This window comes from Bos indicus, chromosome 6, assembly GCF_029378745.1.
Source record: "Bos indicus isolate NIAB-ARS_2022 breed Sahiwal x Tharparkar chromosome 6, NIAB-ARS_B.indTharparkar_mat_pri_1.0, whole genome shotgun sequence".
Taxonomy (NCBI): Eukaryota; Metazoa; Chordata; class Mammalia; order Artiodactyla; family Bovidae; genus Bos; species Bos indicus.
In genome coordinates, this window is record NC_091765.1 from 70,844,027 (window position 1) to 70,859,620 (window position 15,594).

The following is a 15,594-nucleotide window of genomic DNA, read 5'->3' on the forward strand; positions in this document are numbered from 1 at the left end:
ATCCCTCCTTCCACCTCCTTTTCCCCTTTGGTAACCAAGTTTGTTTTCTGTGAGTCCTCTTCCATTTTGTATATAGATTCATTTGTTTGTTTGTTTTTTAATTTCACATATAAGTGATATCATATAGGGCTTCCTTGATAGCTCAGTTGGTGAAGAATCCACCTGCAATTCAGGAGACCCCTGTTCAACTCCTGGGTTGGGCAGATCACTGGAGAAAGGATAGGCTACCCACTCCAGTATTCTTGGATTTCCCTTGTGGCTCAGCTGGTAAAGAATCCACAGTGCAGAGACCTGGGTTTGATCCCTGGGTTGAGAAGATCCCCTGGAGAATGGAACAGCTACCCACTGCATGGACTGTATGGTCCATGGGGTCACAAAGAGTCGGACAACACTGAGCGACTTTCACTTTTACTTTATAGTATTTGTCTTTCTCTGAGTTATTTCACCAAGCATAATATTCTCTAGATCCATCCATGTTGCTGCAATATTTTTTTTTTTTTAAAGGCTAAGGACTCTTTAATATTAGCACAATGCTATTATCTTAAAAATAACAATAATCTCATCAAACAGCCTATCAGGGTTCCAATTGCCCTCCCCATTTACCACTCACTTAGGCCCCTGGTGGCTCAGATGGTAAAGAATCTGCCTGCAGCGTGGGAGACCCAGGTTCGATCCCTGGGTCGGGAAGATCCCCTGGAGGAGGAAATGGCAACCCACTCCAGTGTTTTCTCCTGGGAAATTCCATGGACAGAGGAACCTGGCAGGCTACAGTCCATGGGGTCGCAAAGAGTGGGTCATGACTGAGCAGCTAACACTTTCAACTTCTTTTAAAATAGTTAATTTGCAGCAAGCAAATTTTGAACTTTCAACAAGTACAAAAGACTGTGGAGGATACAGAGATGGTAGGGAAAAAAAATCCTTACCGTTTGGTTCTGAGCAGTTGAGTATGAAGTTGAAAACCCACTATCGAAGTGAAATAAACCATATGCAGAGGGAAGCAGCACAGATAGATGTTTGCTCATTGGTTCCGTGGGTTCAAGTCCATCTCCACCACTTACTAACAAGGTGGCCATAACTAAGTCACCTGATCTATCAGTGCCTTCCTCTCCTTATCTGTAAAATGGGGCTAAAGATAGATTGACCTCTAAGGGTTGCTTGGAAAAGCAATGGGTTAATACAGGCAAACAGATCAGCACATAAGCATCATAATTACTCAACAAACATTATCTATTATTATTAAATCTGGAAGTAGTTATGACCCATTAATAAGTCTTAAAGGCATTCTATAGTAGAAAGGTGGGGAGTTCTGGTTATTATGCCAGGAATAATTATAATACACAATAATAATTACTATGGATGATGAGGATGAGGATTTTGGCCAGGATTTATTTTTTTTAATGTGCAAGTCAATTAAAGCCTATCAGGGTTCCAATTGCCCTCCCCATTTACCACTCACTTAGGCCCCTGGTGGCTCAGATGGTAAAGAATCTGCCTGCAGCGTGGGAGACCACAATTTGCTAGTGAGTTTGCACTTGCATCCTCTCTCTCTCTCATTCTCTCTCTGGGTTCACACCCTCCTCCAAGCTGAGGACAGAAGGACTCAATCCCTGCAGACACATCTCCAAGACGTTTCTGTCTTAAAGGGCCCAAGGGATAGAAGAGATCTGATTCCGAATTGAAATGAGGTAGCCATGGCGGAGAGGTTGCTGTAATCTTTATGCTTAGAGTAACCATTCCTCCTGGATTGTTTGGTTTATGCCTGTTGTCCCTTTTCATTCTTCAAAGTGTCCCAGGCCCCTTCCTCATGCTCACCCCTACCCTTGCCTGCTCTGTATATACCCCATCTCCACAGTCACTTTAATCACTGGGGGCCAGCAGACAAGCCACAACCAGAGCCACTTCTGTCACTGGGAACGGTTTCTGCTACAGCACTGGAGTAACAAGGACCATGTTAGTATTGCTATCCCTTCAATCATGGAAGTAATTTTTATCAATCAAGAATGAAGGGAGTTTGAGAGTAACATGTACACAAGACTATATATAAAATAGGTAAACAACAGGACCTTCTGTATAGTGCAGGGAGCTATACTCAATATCTTATATAACCTACAATGGAAAAGAATCCTAAAAAGAATATATACATATATAATATATATGTGTAACTGAATCATTTTGCTGTACACTTTATAACACAACATTTTAAATTAACTATCCTTCAATTAAAGAAAAAGCAAAGAATGAGGGAAAGGTCCCTAATCTGAGATCATTTAGTTGCAAATTTCAAGACTGCTAAAAAGATTAAATAATTCTATTCTTTCCCTCCCTCATCAATCAGGATACCTGATTTATATGTATTCTTTTTTTGTGTGTTTTAAATACTTTTTTCCTCCTGGTATTTACTTGATCATTTAATACTTTCTATCTTAAAGCAAGTTTTTCTTCCTCCCTTTCTCCTGCAACGTGACTTCTTTATCAGAGCCTAAGAAAAATGTCAAAGGTGAAAAGGTCATGGCATTTAGTGCGTGATTAAGACAAACTTGGATTACACAAATTTATGACAACAATAATAATTTCAGAAAAAGAAGCTAGATTTCTTGGAGCCCAAATAAAATTTGGTAAAATAAAACTTAAAGAAAAAGGCACCCTGCTAGACGCACATTTATTAGTAACTCCATCTTGATGACATTCAGTCCCTACTGTGTGTATCACGGCTGTGTCTTGTGCAAGGCCTTCACTGAGACCCACAGTTGAATTACAGCACAGTTTCCTCAAAGAATGTATTATTTAGTGGAAAGGCTATGACAAGGTTACAAATAATTCTAATAAAAGGCAAGGAAAGATATATGACTTCAGAGATGCCTGAGCCATGTGCTGAGGAGATTTATGGAACACAAATGTGACTCTTAAGTTTAGAAATACTTCTGATTCTGGGAAGTAGCAAGGATTTAGATAAGAGGCCCTATCGAGTTGATTTTAATTAATTTATTTTTTTTACAGAGACCCAGGAAGAGTACTTGCTGTTAAGTATAATAATCTTTTAGTTTCATCTTTTAAGTATAAAAAGTATATATATATATATATGTGTGTGTGTGTGTGTGTGTGTGTGTGTGTGTTAATTTCCAAAATATATAAGTACTAAGTACTAAAATACATGAATATGTATATATTTATATATACATATAAATGACTTCAGGATTTAAAAATTGACCCCCAATCCCCTAGAGAAAGAAATGGCAGCCCACTCCAGCATTCTTGCTTGGGAAATCCCACGGACAGAGGAGACTGGCGGGCTATACTCCATGGGCCCACGAAGAGCGGGACTTGATTGAGTGACTGAACACAGAGAGGCTCTCTCTACCTACTCTGCCTGCCTGGCTTGTGGGATTTCAGTTCCAGCCCAGGGATCGAACCAACTGGCAGTGAAAGCACTGAGTCCTAATCAACTGGACCACTAGGGAATTCCCTAGATTCTATTTTCATCTCCCCTTTCCCACCAGCTGGATCTTTCAAATCTCCCTCTTCTGGTGTTCTCACCTCACCCTACAAACTGCTCAAGGCTTCCCAATCTCCCTGTGGTCCTTTGCCTCATCCCTTCCTTTTTTTATACCACTCAATTTCTTGAAAATGTATCTAGCAATAAATCCTTGGCTCCATCTCTTCACCCCTAATGTATCATTCAACCCACTGCAGCCTAAATTCTGGTGTCATAAACTCTGTGTGTGTGTGAGTGTGTGTGTCTAGGTGTGTGTCTGAGTGAGAGAGTATGGATTTAGTCACCAATAACCTTGAGGTTGAGTAGGGAGGTGACTTATCACAGGAATTATGTACCAGGGTATGGAATCAGCCTGCCAAGGGTTTGAATCCTGGTGTAAATTTAGTGTAAGTTACTTAACTTTCTTGAGCCTCAGTTTCCTCATCTATAAACTGAGGGTACCAAGAGTACCTACCTGGTAGAGTTACTGTGAGGTTGAAATGAGTTAGTTTCTATCAACATAAAGAATTTGGAACTTGCTAGGTGTTGCCTGGAATGTGAAGTCAAGTGGGCCTTAGGAAGCATCACTACGAACAAAGCTAGTGAAGGTGATGGAATTCCAGTGGAGCTCTTTCAAATCCTGAAAGATGATGCTGTGAAAGTGCTGCACTCAATATGTCAGCAAATTTGGAAAACTCAGCAGTGGCCACAGGACTGGAAAAGGTCAGTCTTCATTTCAATCCCAAAGAAAGGCAATGCCAAAGAGTGCTCAAACTACCACACAATTGCACTCATCTCACATGCTAGTAAAGTAATGCTCAAAATTCTCCAAGCCAGGCTTCAGCAATACGTGAACCGTGAACTTCCAGGTGTTCAAGCTGGTTTTAGAAAAGTCAGAGGAACCAGAGATCAAATTGCCAACATCTGCTGGATCATGGAAAAAGCAAGAGTTCCAGAAAAACATCTATTTCTGCTTTATTGACTATGCCAAAGCCTTTGACTGTGGGGATCACAATAAACTGTGGCAAATTCTTCAAGAGATGGGAATACCAGACCACCTGACCTGCCTCTTGAGAAACCTATATGCAGGCAGGAAGCACCAGTTAGAACTGGACATGGAACAACAGACTGGTCCAAATAGGAAAAGGAGTACGTCAAGGCTGTATATTGTCACCCTGCTTATTTAACTTATATGCAGAGTACATCATGAGAAACTGGGCTGGAAGAAGCACAAGCTGGAATCAAGATTGCCGGGAGAATTATCAATAACTTCAGATATGCAGATGATACCACCCTTATGGCAGAAAGTGAAGAGGAACTAAAAAGCCTCTTGATGAAAGTGAAAGAGGAGCGTGAAAAAGTTGGCTTAAAGCTCAACATTCAGAAAACGAAGATCATGGCATCTGGTCCCATCACTTTATGGGAAATAGATGGGGAAACAGTGGAAACAGTGTCAGACTTTATTTTTTTGGGGGGGGGCTCCAAAATCACTGCAGATGGTGACTGCAGCCATGAAATTGAAAGAAACTTACTCCTTGGAAGGAAAGTCATGACCAACCTAGATAGCATATTGAAAAGCAGAGACATTACTTTGCCAACAAAGGTCTGTCTAGTCAAGGCTATGGTTTTTCCAGTGGTCATGTATGGATGTGAGAATTGGACTGTGAAGAAAGCTGAGTGCCGAAGAATTGATGCTTTTGAACTGTGGTGTTGGAGAAGACTCTTGAGAGTCCCTTGGACCGCAAGGAGATCCAACCAGTCCATTCTGAAGGAGATCAGCCCTGGGTGTTCTTTGGAAGGAATGATGCTAAAGCTGAAACTCCAGTACTTTGGCCACCTCATGTGAAGAGTTGACTCATTGGAAAAGACTCTGATGCTGGGAGGGATTGGGGGCAGGAGGAGAAGGGGACGACAGAGATGAGATGGCTGGATGGCATCACTGACTCAATGGACGTGAGTCTGAGTGAACTCCGGGAGTTGGTGATGGACAGGGAGGCCTGGCGTGCTGCGATTCATGGGGTCGCAAAGAGTCAGACATGACTGAGTGACTGAACTGAACTGAATTGAGGTGTCGCGATTTCCTATTATGATTACAAGGCAACTGCTGCATTTCTATCTTATTTGACCTTCTTAAGAGATAGGCAACACCTGAACACACCCATGCCCCTGAAATCTCCTTGAGCCATAGCTCTCTCTCTTTGCCTTTCTGACCCTTGCTTATCAGGATCCTTTGTCAGAACTTTTTCTGCTTATCCCTTAAATGTGGGCGTTTCCCTAGGTATGACATCAGCCCCCTGTTTTCTTCCCGAGGGACACTGCATCGGGGTGATCTACTCCATCGGGGTGATCTTATCCAAACCCTCAGCCCCCACCACTTCGCTATGGCCAGGACCCGTGCTGAGCTCCAAGACTGCACGTCTAGCTTACACAGCACCCATGGGCACCTCACACCCACCAGGCCCGACTCCACATCCTTCACGTTCCATTATAAGCCTGCTTCTGTGTCTTGCTGAAGGGAAGCACATTGGAACTGACATCAGAAATCCGTCCCTCTTTCCACTCCCCTTTCACAGCACAGTTGGGGATCAAGGTCTAAGGTCTGCTCGGTATTTCTTTTTCACCCTTTCTCACCATTCTCACCTCCATTAACTTAATCCAGTTCACCACTCTTCTTGTGGATCACCGCATTAGGCTCCTGACTATTTTCTCAAGTTTTGGCTCCTTTTCATTTACCCTTCACTGAGTCTTCCCACTATCTTTCTAAAATGTAAATCTTAATCACTTCTGGCCCCAGAGTAGTCCTGTAGTGACTCTTCATAGCTTCATTCTTCATCAGAGGATGAAGTTCATGGTTCTTGGCAGGAATGATTCTTGTTTATCTCTGTGGTCTCCCATTCCTGTAAGGCCCTGATTCCCTGGCTGTGCTGCACCATACACCCTTCCCTAGCTGTGCTGTGATGAACTACAGCGTGGTTCATCTGCCTCATGCTGGTTCCGGCCTCTAGCCCTTTGCACGCCTGCTTTCTCCCTCTCCCTCTTGGCCCTCCTCTCTTCTGCATGACTCAGAATCTGCCAACTCTTTGCGGGAGCTTCATGAGGCCACTGTACAATATGATCAAGGATCTCCTCTGCATTCAAAATCACCCTGGGCAGACTTCTTTTAGAGCACGTATAATAATTTCATCTTTGACCCCCTGATGTGTCCCTCTTCTTTCTCTGCAAATCCCATGAGGACAGCATCTGTGTCTTGTCCAACTCCACATTCCTAGCACCAAATAGAACACACTTAGGTGTTCAACAAATACTGCATGAAAGCTTGTACTAAGAGCACACATCATCTTCTTTTGTCCTCACTAACTCTGAGTATTATCATGAAAACAGAATCTACCAATAAAGATCATATACTCATTTCTCCCACTTGATCGACTTTCAAATCATTACTGGAAAAATAGGGACTATCAAGGAGCAAATTTGAAAATGATTGTCCCCTCAATGTACTAATTCCATCTTTAGGAATCTATCCTAAATAAGTGATCAGAGGCAGGGACGTTTTATTCACCAAGATCATCACCAAGTAATTTATGATAGGAAAAAAACTGGAAAAAATAAAGGAATGATGAAACATCCAGAATTATGGTACATATATAGGGTTGACTGAACATTATATTACCATTATATGGTATGTTTCCAAAGAATTGATAATGATTTGGGACAATGCTTGTGTTATGATTAGTGAAAAAGCTAGATAGAAACCTACCAAATATTGTAAAATCTTAAATCATACAATGAAAAAAAGAAGTTAGAATAAACAGAGAAGAAAGATTCAAAAGAAACATAACAAAATGAACCCTTCGGTAATTATACCTTGGGTGATTGTTGTTTTGTTTCATTCATTATCATTTTTGGTATTTTCTAAATTTTCTACAGTAAGCATCTTTACTTCTACAATCAGAAATATAAAAAATTTCAAATTACAGATTTGGGCTGTGTGAGGCTATAGTGAACCTTTCTGGTTCTCTTTGTGCGGCAACATTCCTCCTCAGTTTTCCTTTGAGAACACAGCCCTCCACATTCTGAAGCCTTGTGATGTGGATGAAGTGGGCCCCCAGCCCTGGCTCCAGGGACAGGCATGTGACCCAGGCCGGGGCATGTGACCCAGGCCTGGCTGATCCTTATGTTCCATCTGTCTGGTTTCAGTGACTGGTTCTAGATGAGCATGTGACTTAAGCCAAGTCAGCACTTTTGTAGGAGATGTTCCTGAGGGCAGAAAAACTCTGCTTGCATCTGCAATGAGCTGTAAGTCTAGAGCTGCATATGAAGTCAGGAAAGCAATACAGGGAAGCATTGCTAAAGGATGGAGATGAAAAAGAATACATGTGTGTATGCACATGCGTGTACACACAGACATACACATCTTCAAGTCCTGATGACTGAGCTCTTAGACCTAGGAAAGTCTGGAACATCATCATCCCTGGACTTTCCAGTTATCTGAGCTAATAGGTTTTATGTTTTTGTTTGCATAAGTCAGTTTGAGTTGAGTTTCTACAACTTGCAATCAAGAGCCCTCACTAATACAATCATGAAAACAATAAAAATATATAAAGTATAACTCATGAAAGGGTGCAAGGGCTATCACAAAATAGTGCAGAACTGGTCTCACACATGAGATGTAAACTATTTCCATTATTGTAAATGTTTCTACTGGACACGATCTAAAACCTAGTGCATTCCATGGCATTTCACTCATAGCACCTTCTACATGCCTCCTTTAGGACAGAGCTAGCAGAGGATATTTTGAAAAATAGCTAATAACCCTAAAGGCACTAGGACTGATGGTTCTCTGCCATGCCTGGCCTTAAACCTTTAATTGCTATATCTGAGGAGATTTGGGGTGTTCTTAAGGGGAGTTGGGATGAGAAGGTGTTTAGGGAAGTAGTGTTTGTTTTTCTCAGGAGTACAGAAAGATTTCAATATTCTCCCAACCAATATGGCCACCCTGGGTATATACAGGCTGAACATGGACCCTGTTAACAGATATTTTAGTTTCTTATTGGGGTATCTGTTTTCCCTCCTGGAATGAGAATCCTCTAGGCAGAGACGCCATCTTATTGGTTTTGTAGCATATGCTTACCTAGATGCTCATAGGTGTTTTTGAAGAGAGAACATGAATGATAGTCCAGCATTGTATAATTCTCTATTTTTTTTTTTTTTTTCTGGATAGAAGTTTCCTGCCTAGAATTAAATTGCAATATGGTCTCTTTTCTCTTCAATCTTCTGAAGACTTGTTATCCTCTCCAATATCAGTTGATTGAAGAAGAAAATTGTAAATTTTCTCTCTCAGGCATAATGTTGATATTTTAACACATAGTGATTTTTCTCCCCACTATGAAATGATTTTAGAAATAAATCAAGATCCCAGAAACTTATCATTGCTCTGAGTGGTACCTTATATCTCTGTCATTTTCAGAAAAAGATGTGGTCTGATGGTTCTGAGTACAGTACCCTTTGAATTTCAGTCATCCCATAGCTGTGTGACTTGAACCTTTTGCTAGGACATTGGACTGTGGGTTCCCACACTTGACTCTAAGGATTGTGGCGGGGTGCCCACACCTGTCTAAGAACAATAGTCCTCCCAGTGCCTAGTTCCTCCTTGCTCTCCATAGACACTTAAGTGCTTACTGAATAAATAAATATATTTAAAGAGAGGTGATCATATATCATATTGATCGAGTAGTGATAATTTTTAAGTGATTAGCTAACTTTGAAAGTTACATTTCTTAAACCAGTTTAGGCCCTACCAACATGGAACAAGGGAGCTTTCAGTATGAAATAAGGGGAGGAGGAGAACTGGTTAATGATAAATTTTGGCTGCTACTTTAGAGAAGAGTCTAAATGCATCTAAATTATTCCACAGCTCTTTCTTATGGGCACTTTCCATTTATTTTCCATTCTGAAGAGAATGGAGAGGTGTCTTACTGATTTATTAGAATGCAGAGGGAAGACTCATCATACCTGGAGTCAATCTTAAAATGGCTGGGTCTCCCCTCTTTTAACTGTGTGATTTTGGGCCACTTTTAGAACTGAAATAATAAATCTACCTACCTCACAAAGCTGTTATTGTGAGCATGAAATAACATTCAGCATAAGGAGGAACTATAAAACCCTACACAGATACTGTTGTTTCCTTGGGTAAAGCACTTCCTAGGCCGTGAAAAACTTGGCTTAAGAGGATCATTTTACTATTGTTCTGCTCTTGGTACAGGCTAGGGCAGCTAAGAGGAACACAAGAATCCCCACCCTTGTAACTACCTTCTGATAGAGAGGCACAGAAAGAGTACAAGGGGAAAAAAAAATAGACGCTCAGAGGGCTTAAAAGTACAAGAACTTTGGCTCAAAAGGGTTTGAAAACTCGAGCTCGCAGAGTAAACTTCACAAGGCCCCTCCCTACCCGCAAAGCCCCAGTCTCCAGAAAGGTCTCGGCAGAGGCCAAGCCGACCAATAGAAACCAACTGTGCCCTTACAGATTGAGGAGCAGGTGCAGAAACTGAGCATTAAAAATTACCTACGCCTGGGCTCAGCCTTCTACCGCAGCTCCTGTAGCCACGTTTGGTCCTCCTCGAACAACAAGAATACAGAAGAATGTCGGGGCCCAATTCCGCTCCCCCCAAATTCCTGTTCCCCGCACCCCTCCACCACCAGCGGCGTCCAGCCTCCTCCCTCGGGAGCTTGCTTGAGGGGCGGTGGCGGACCTTTATTGTCTGGGGAGCATCTGCCAGGTGGCGGGCCGATCCCCTGATGTGCGCGTGGTGCCCAGCTTCACAAAGCGCGCGGCGGGCAACACCACTCTCGTCCGGGAACATCACCGGGGAGGAGAGGTGGAGAGATGTATGGGCTCTGGGGTCTTGAGCGTGGGGCGAGGGCCGACGTGCCCAACCACTCCCCGCGGGCTCAGTCCCCCGGGATCAGCACCTCGAAAGAACAGGGGTCAGACACCGCCGCCAGGGAGCTAGACCCAGACCAAGGCGAGGAGGGGCGCGCAGAAGGGGCGTGGCCGCCGCGCAGGGGGAGGGCGCTGGGAGGAGCGGCCGCGGCTTGGCGCTCGCGGCTCTGGGGGCTCGGCTTTGCCGCGCTCCCGGCACTCGGGCGAGAGCCGGAACGTGGAACAGAGCTCCGGTCCCAGCGCAGCCACCGCGATGAGAGGCGCTCGCGGCGCCTGGGATTTCCTCTTCGTTCTGCTGCTCCTGCTCCTCGTCCAGACAGGTGGGAGGACGCTGCGGGTACTCGGACCGCGCCTCCCCCCTTCCCCCCCCGGCGCAGCCTGTGCCCGTTAGGGTCCGAATACGTTGGGGTGGCTGGGGAGAGCCGGCTGCCGGTGCGTTTCAGCCTCGGGAAGATTCGGGGCGGCCCCGGGACTCTACTGCGCCCTGCCCTGCTCACCTGCGCCGGGAGCCCTCCTCAGCCGGTGGTGGGGGCGCTGAGCTGCGAGTCTTTCAGGAAGGCGGGCGGCGAGGGGCTTAGGCTGAGGGCAGCGGGTTGTGTGTGAGTTTAGGGCTGCTTTTGTGAGGAGGGCGAGCTGAGCGGGGTCAGAGGCGGGCGGCGAGGGAGTTCTCACGCAGCGCGTTATCTCCGCCGGCTGAGGCGCGGCGGTTGCATCCTTTTGTTAAAAGTTGTGCGTGAGAACCGGCCCGCAGGTTCTCAGCCGCGTCGAGGGCGAAGTTGTAGGAGAGCCTTTTCTTTGCTCTGCAGCGGCTGCTTTCCAAACCGCGGCGCTCTTTGTGCCCCAGAGCTGGGGACGCACCCGCTGCCTCCTCTGCTCCAGGCGCCACTCTGGACCGGAGTCGAAGGCTGCGGCGTCCTCGGGTTCCCCAGTTATGCTTTTAGCAGGGGGGAGCGTGCGGCTCTGTGGCCGCGAACCTGGAGGTGCGGCTCCGGAGACAACTTGGGCAGGGGTGTGGAAAGCAGCCGCTAGGTTGCAGACTTTGCTTTTGTACATCCCGTGCCCGAGGCTCGCCCCTTGCTGCCGCGTGCCGTTTCTTTCCTGCAACGCGCCTCGGAGCGGCTGGTGGCTGCGTTTGCTGCCTGCTCCCGCGGGAGACAGGGATGGCGCGCATAGACATTGCGGTCCCCGACCCCAGCCGCCGCCCACGCCCGGCCAGAGTGCCCGGCCAGGTTGACTGGGCTCTTCCAGCACCTTCGGTGTGTGCGACCTCTAATCGCAGGTCCCTGTTTTCTTTGGGAATATTGAGAATCGCAACACAGCCTCTCGCGTGATTTACTTAACGGCTGCCCGAGGTGGGGGGTGGGAGATGGAGTGGAACTTTCAGCAAATCTTACTTAAATCTTAAAGCTGTTGTGAAAATCGGTTATATCTGCGCGGGAACTTGGGTCTTCAGGTGGAGTAGGAGGATTTGTAGACTCCTGGAAACCCTCAATCACATTCCTGCCCCCTCTCTCTTTTTCTGGGTGTCTCTGGTGCGCAAGCGAGTGCAAGTCGCCCAGCTAACCCCCTGAAGCTCTGCTATTTCCCACGTCGTTTTTTTTTTTTTTCTAAACCCTTAAGGCTAACTTGATGATGTTAGGATAGAAAGTGAGTCTGAACTGGAATTCAAGGGCTCCGAGGAAGCATCGCTATGAACTATTGTGGAACTGCCTCGTCAGTTTTCTGACTGCTGGTCAGTTTTCCCATAAAATCTTAAGGCATTGTGAGGGCTTTCCTGTGGGGGAAGAGAGGTAGGAAGGATCATGACGAGTGGCCGGGTTCCGGTGGCTGATTTGACCGCCTAAGCTTCAAATGAAATGTTTGGTCCCTTACATCTTGGTGCCTTGACATTTTAATTAATTTCATTTAAGACATGTGCACTGGACCTGATGGGGGCACGAGAACTACCACACAGACTGTTTCCCATTTTTTGGAAAATTAAATGAATAGCTTCGTTCTTCCTCAGAATTAGCCTGCTCCATCCTAGAGAATTTTTTTGGCAGAGGGGATTTTAAGGTCTGGCTCGCGGGGGGCAGTGTGGGATAGTGACAAAGGCTCGTGCTGCCTTTCTGGTTCTTTTCTCAGCTTTTATTGGCTGCGTGCCATTGTGCCAGTCCCTTAAATTCAGGGGAGCACAGCGTCCTCCACGGGGTAGTGAGGGGTCTGCACCATGAAGGATTCCTTGGGTCCCAAAGTCTCCTCTTTCAGTGTCCTGAGCATAGACTGTCTACTTCTGAACTCTTACCCTGAATCCTTCCTGCCTTCTTGAAATTCCACTGCCTCTCCTGGTCACAGAGACTCCTTGGTAGTACCCCACTCGTCTGCCTCTGGTTAAAGCAGCAAGGTGTGTGTTCTCTCACATGCTTGCCTGTAGTTTCTCTTTGAAGGAGATGCCCACTCTGCAGGATCCTCCATTTCCGCCCCCCCCCCCCCCCTCCACTGCAGTGTTTACAACTCCTGTACCCAGCAGGATGAACCTGCAAGGAATAGTGAATCATACCCTGCCCTCGTTCCTGCAGGTGTGAGGCTAGAGTCATCCTCAGCAGCTGGACACAGAACATTCTGGATTATTATCCTGCTGGAAATAACATGACGCTTTTATACAGGAAACCCAGATACTTCATTTATGCCCTTTCTGGTCTCTCCCACCCATCCACACATTTTTTTTCCTCAAGACTTTATAAATCACTCATGCTTTGTTATTGCAACATGTTTTTCTAGTGTGCCTTAAATTTCGCATTAGTGCCAGATCCTGTGTTGGGTTCCATTGCCTGAAATTTCCAGTCCTCTCGATAAGTCTTGGAGGTAGTCCTGTTACCATCCCTACCAAATCTGGAGAAACTGGCTGAGAATAAGCCAGTTCCCACAATAATCAGTGGTGAAGCCTGAGATTGGCCCCATCTGCCCAGGTGTATATCCATTCACATGATTTCTCAGTCAGTTATAAAGTGAGATTTATTTGAAACTGTTATATATCATATGCTAGGCATTGTTGGAGGTTCTGGGAATATAGGCTCGTCAAGATTATTACCTTCCCAATGTTGGTGAAAAAAGACCTTGAATTGCCTGTCACAGGGTGTCTGAATTAGAGTTCTTAATTTGAGGGAAGTTTCATCGAAGAGGGAGTCACTCAGTGATAGCTCCCCAGGGCTATGTATGATACCTGTGTACGATAGCTCCCCTTTTGACGCTGGGTATGAGGGCACCCACTCCAGTATTCTTGCCTGGAGAGTCCCATGAACAGAGTAGCCTGGTGGGCTACAGTCCATGGGGTCGAGAAGAGTTGGACATGGCTGAAGGGACTTGGCACAGCATGAAGGCTTTAGGTGTGAACTGTCCTGTTCCAGTTAGAATCCCTCCAAAATGAAGATGCGCTGTCTCTAAGATGATGATGCAAGTTAGTTGAAGTTTTTTTCCATCCCCACTATAAAAAAAATAAAAAGTGGTCTTTGCATTGTATACTTGTGGTGAACTTGTGAGAGAAATCCCCCAGTGATGGATAACACCATTGGCCGTTTACCCTAGATGAGCACCATGAGCTATAATGCAGTTCACCACTCAGAACCTTTCTCTCCCCCGAACAAATGGTGTGCCAAGTTATTCTGTGGGCTTCCCTTGGAGCACGTTTATGTACAGATGTTGTGGTGGTGATGGATTTTGCTGCTGTTGTTGACGGCCGCTAAAAGTTGCCCTTAGGATTTTGACTCATTTCCTCAAGTCTCCCCAGCTGATTAAAGGATACCAGGAAATGAGCCGTAGTGTCCTGAGCGGAATTCTTGAAGCTGGACTGCAGTGCGGGAACCCCTCAAGGCAGTGGTCAAGGCTGCAGCGGTGTTTTCCAGAATGAATTTAGTTTAACAGCCGACAGGCTGGGGAAGTGCTAAATGTTGCTGTGTTTGTGTTCGGTGTCTTTTTAAAAGCAGGCACTGAAAGACATTTGAAGAAACCTTAGGCATGCAAAATTTCACACGTGGTCTCTGTAACTTGAATAGATATTTTCATGGCTGCAAATCCAGAGCGAAGAGGTAAAAGTTTGAATAATAGAGGGAATTCAGTGTAAATCATTGTTGAAAGTAGAGAGGACTTGTGAATAAGCCTGGCTTAGCAACTCTGGTTTCTGACATTTTGGACCTGAGACAGCCCATCTTTTGACTTCAGACACTTAATTGTAAACTGATAGCCCTTACTTGGATGTGTTTTATTTGGCTCACATAATGCTTTTTATAGAAAACACTGGGGAAGTATTTAAAATATGGAGAATTTGTATCAAAATCTAGATTTCTCAATTCTCTTGAAGAATTGAAAATTGCTTTTTACATGGGACCTCAGCTCTTCCTGTTGCTCTAGACAATCCCTCTCTACTGCCAGTCAGGCTTTTGGGTATTTAGCCTTGGGCTCTGGTGAGCACAGGTGGGATATTGCAGGTACCTGGTGGAAGGAGCACAGGCCTAAGGAATGAAGACAGCCTTGTCTTAGTCTGCTGACTCCATGACTGACAGCTTTGTGACCTTTGAACGAATTGCTTCCTCTTGCTGAGTTTCCTTCTTTCATCCTAGTTTTAGCTGTGTGACGTTGGGAAAATTATTTAACCTCTCTGTGTCAGTACGAATGTGGCTACATATAAAGTTTTTAGCATGGTGCTGCCTGGCACACTCATGGTACAAACTCAATACATGTCAAGTTTAATACATAAGTATTATCCATAAATTAGAAATTATTGATATCCCTAAAATGGGATTAATGCCTTCTCTAATATGATTACTTTAAAGATTAGAAACAAATTCTTGTGAAAATACTTGGTGCAGGATCTGGGATTGGATAGCCACCTAACAAATGAAGAAACTTCGTAAGTGTGTAGAATTTGACTATTTCTCTTTATAATCCTTGCATGTAGATACCAACAGATTTTGACAACTTTTAAAATGAAATGAACTTTAATTTTTGTCTTGAATTTTATATAGCTTTTGACATAACAGTTGGGAATCACTAGTCTTAGAGATTGAACAGATCTTGGGCTATTTTTTCCTCAGGAGGAAAAAAAACCCAGATTTCTCCAGTGAAAATATTTATCCCTCCTAATTTTTTCCATTCATCTTATGCTTTAGCCTTAGTGCTTACCTTTTAGTTATGAAATGATTTTGCT

The 15,594-nt window shown here is 44.8% G+C and overlaps 1 protein-coding gene across 2 annotated transcripts in view; it reads left to right on the forward strand.

Annotated features, from left to right (window-relative positions):
- Window positions 1-10,574: 10,574 nt before the first annotated feature.
- KIT (KIT proto-oncogene, receptor tyrosine kinase) overlaps window positions 10,575-15,594 on the forward strand; it is an 87,390-nt gene continuing 82,370 nt past the window's right edge. Inside the window, exon 1 of one of the 2 annotated variants that reach the window (XM_019962772.2) lies at window positions 10,575-10,732. In XM_019962772.2, the coding sequence (XP_019818331.2) occupies window positions 10,666-10,732 (67 nt within the window). In that variant the 5' untranslated portion in view covers window positions 10,575-10,665. The remainder of the gene's footprint in view (window positions 10,733-15,594) is intronic. The other variant, XM_019962773.2, reaches the window with a different exon arrangement.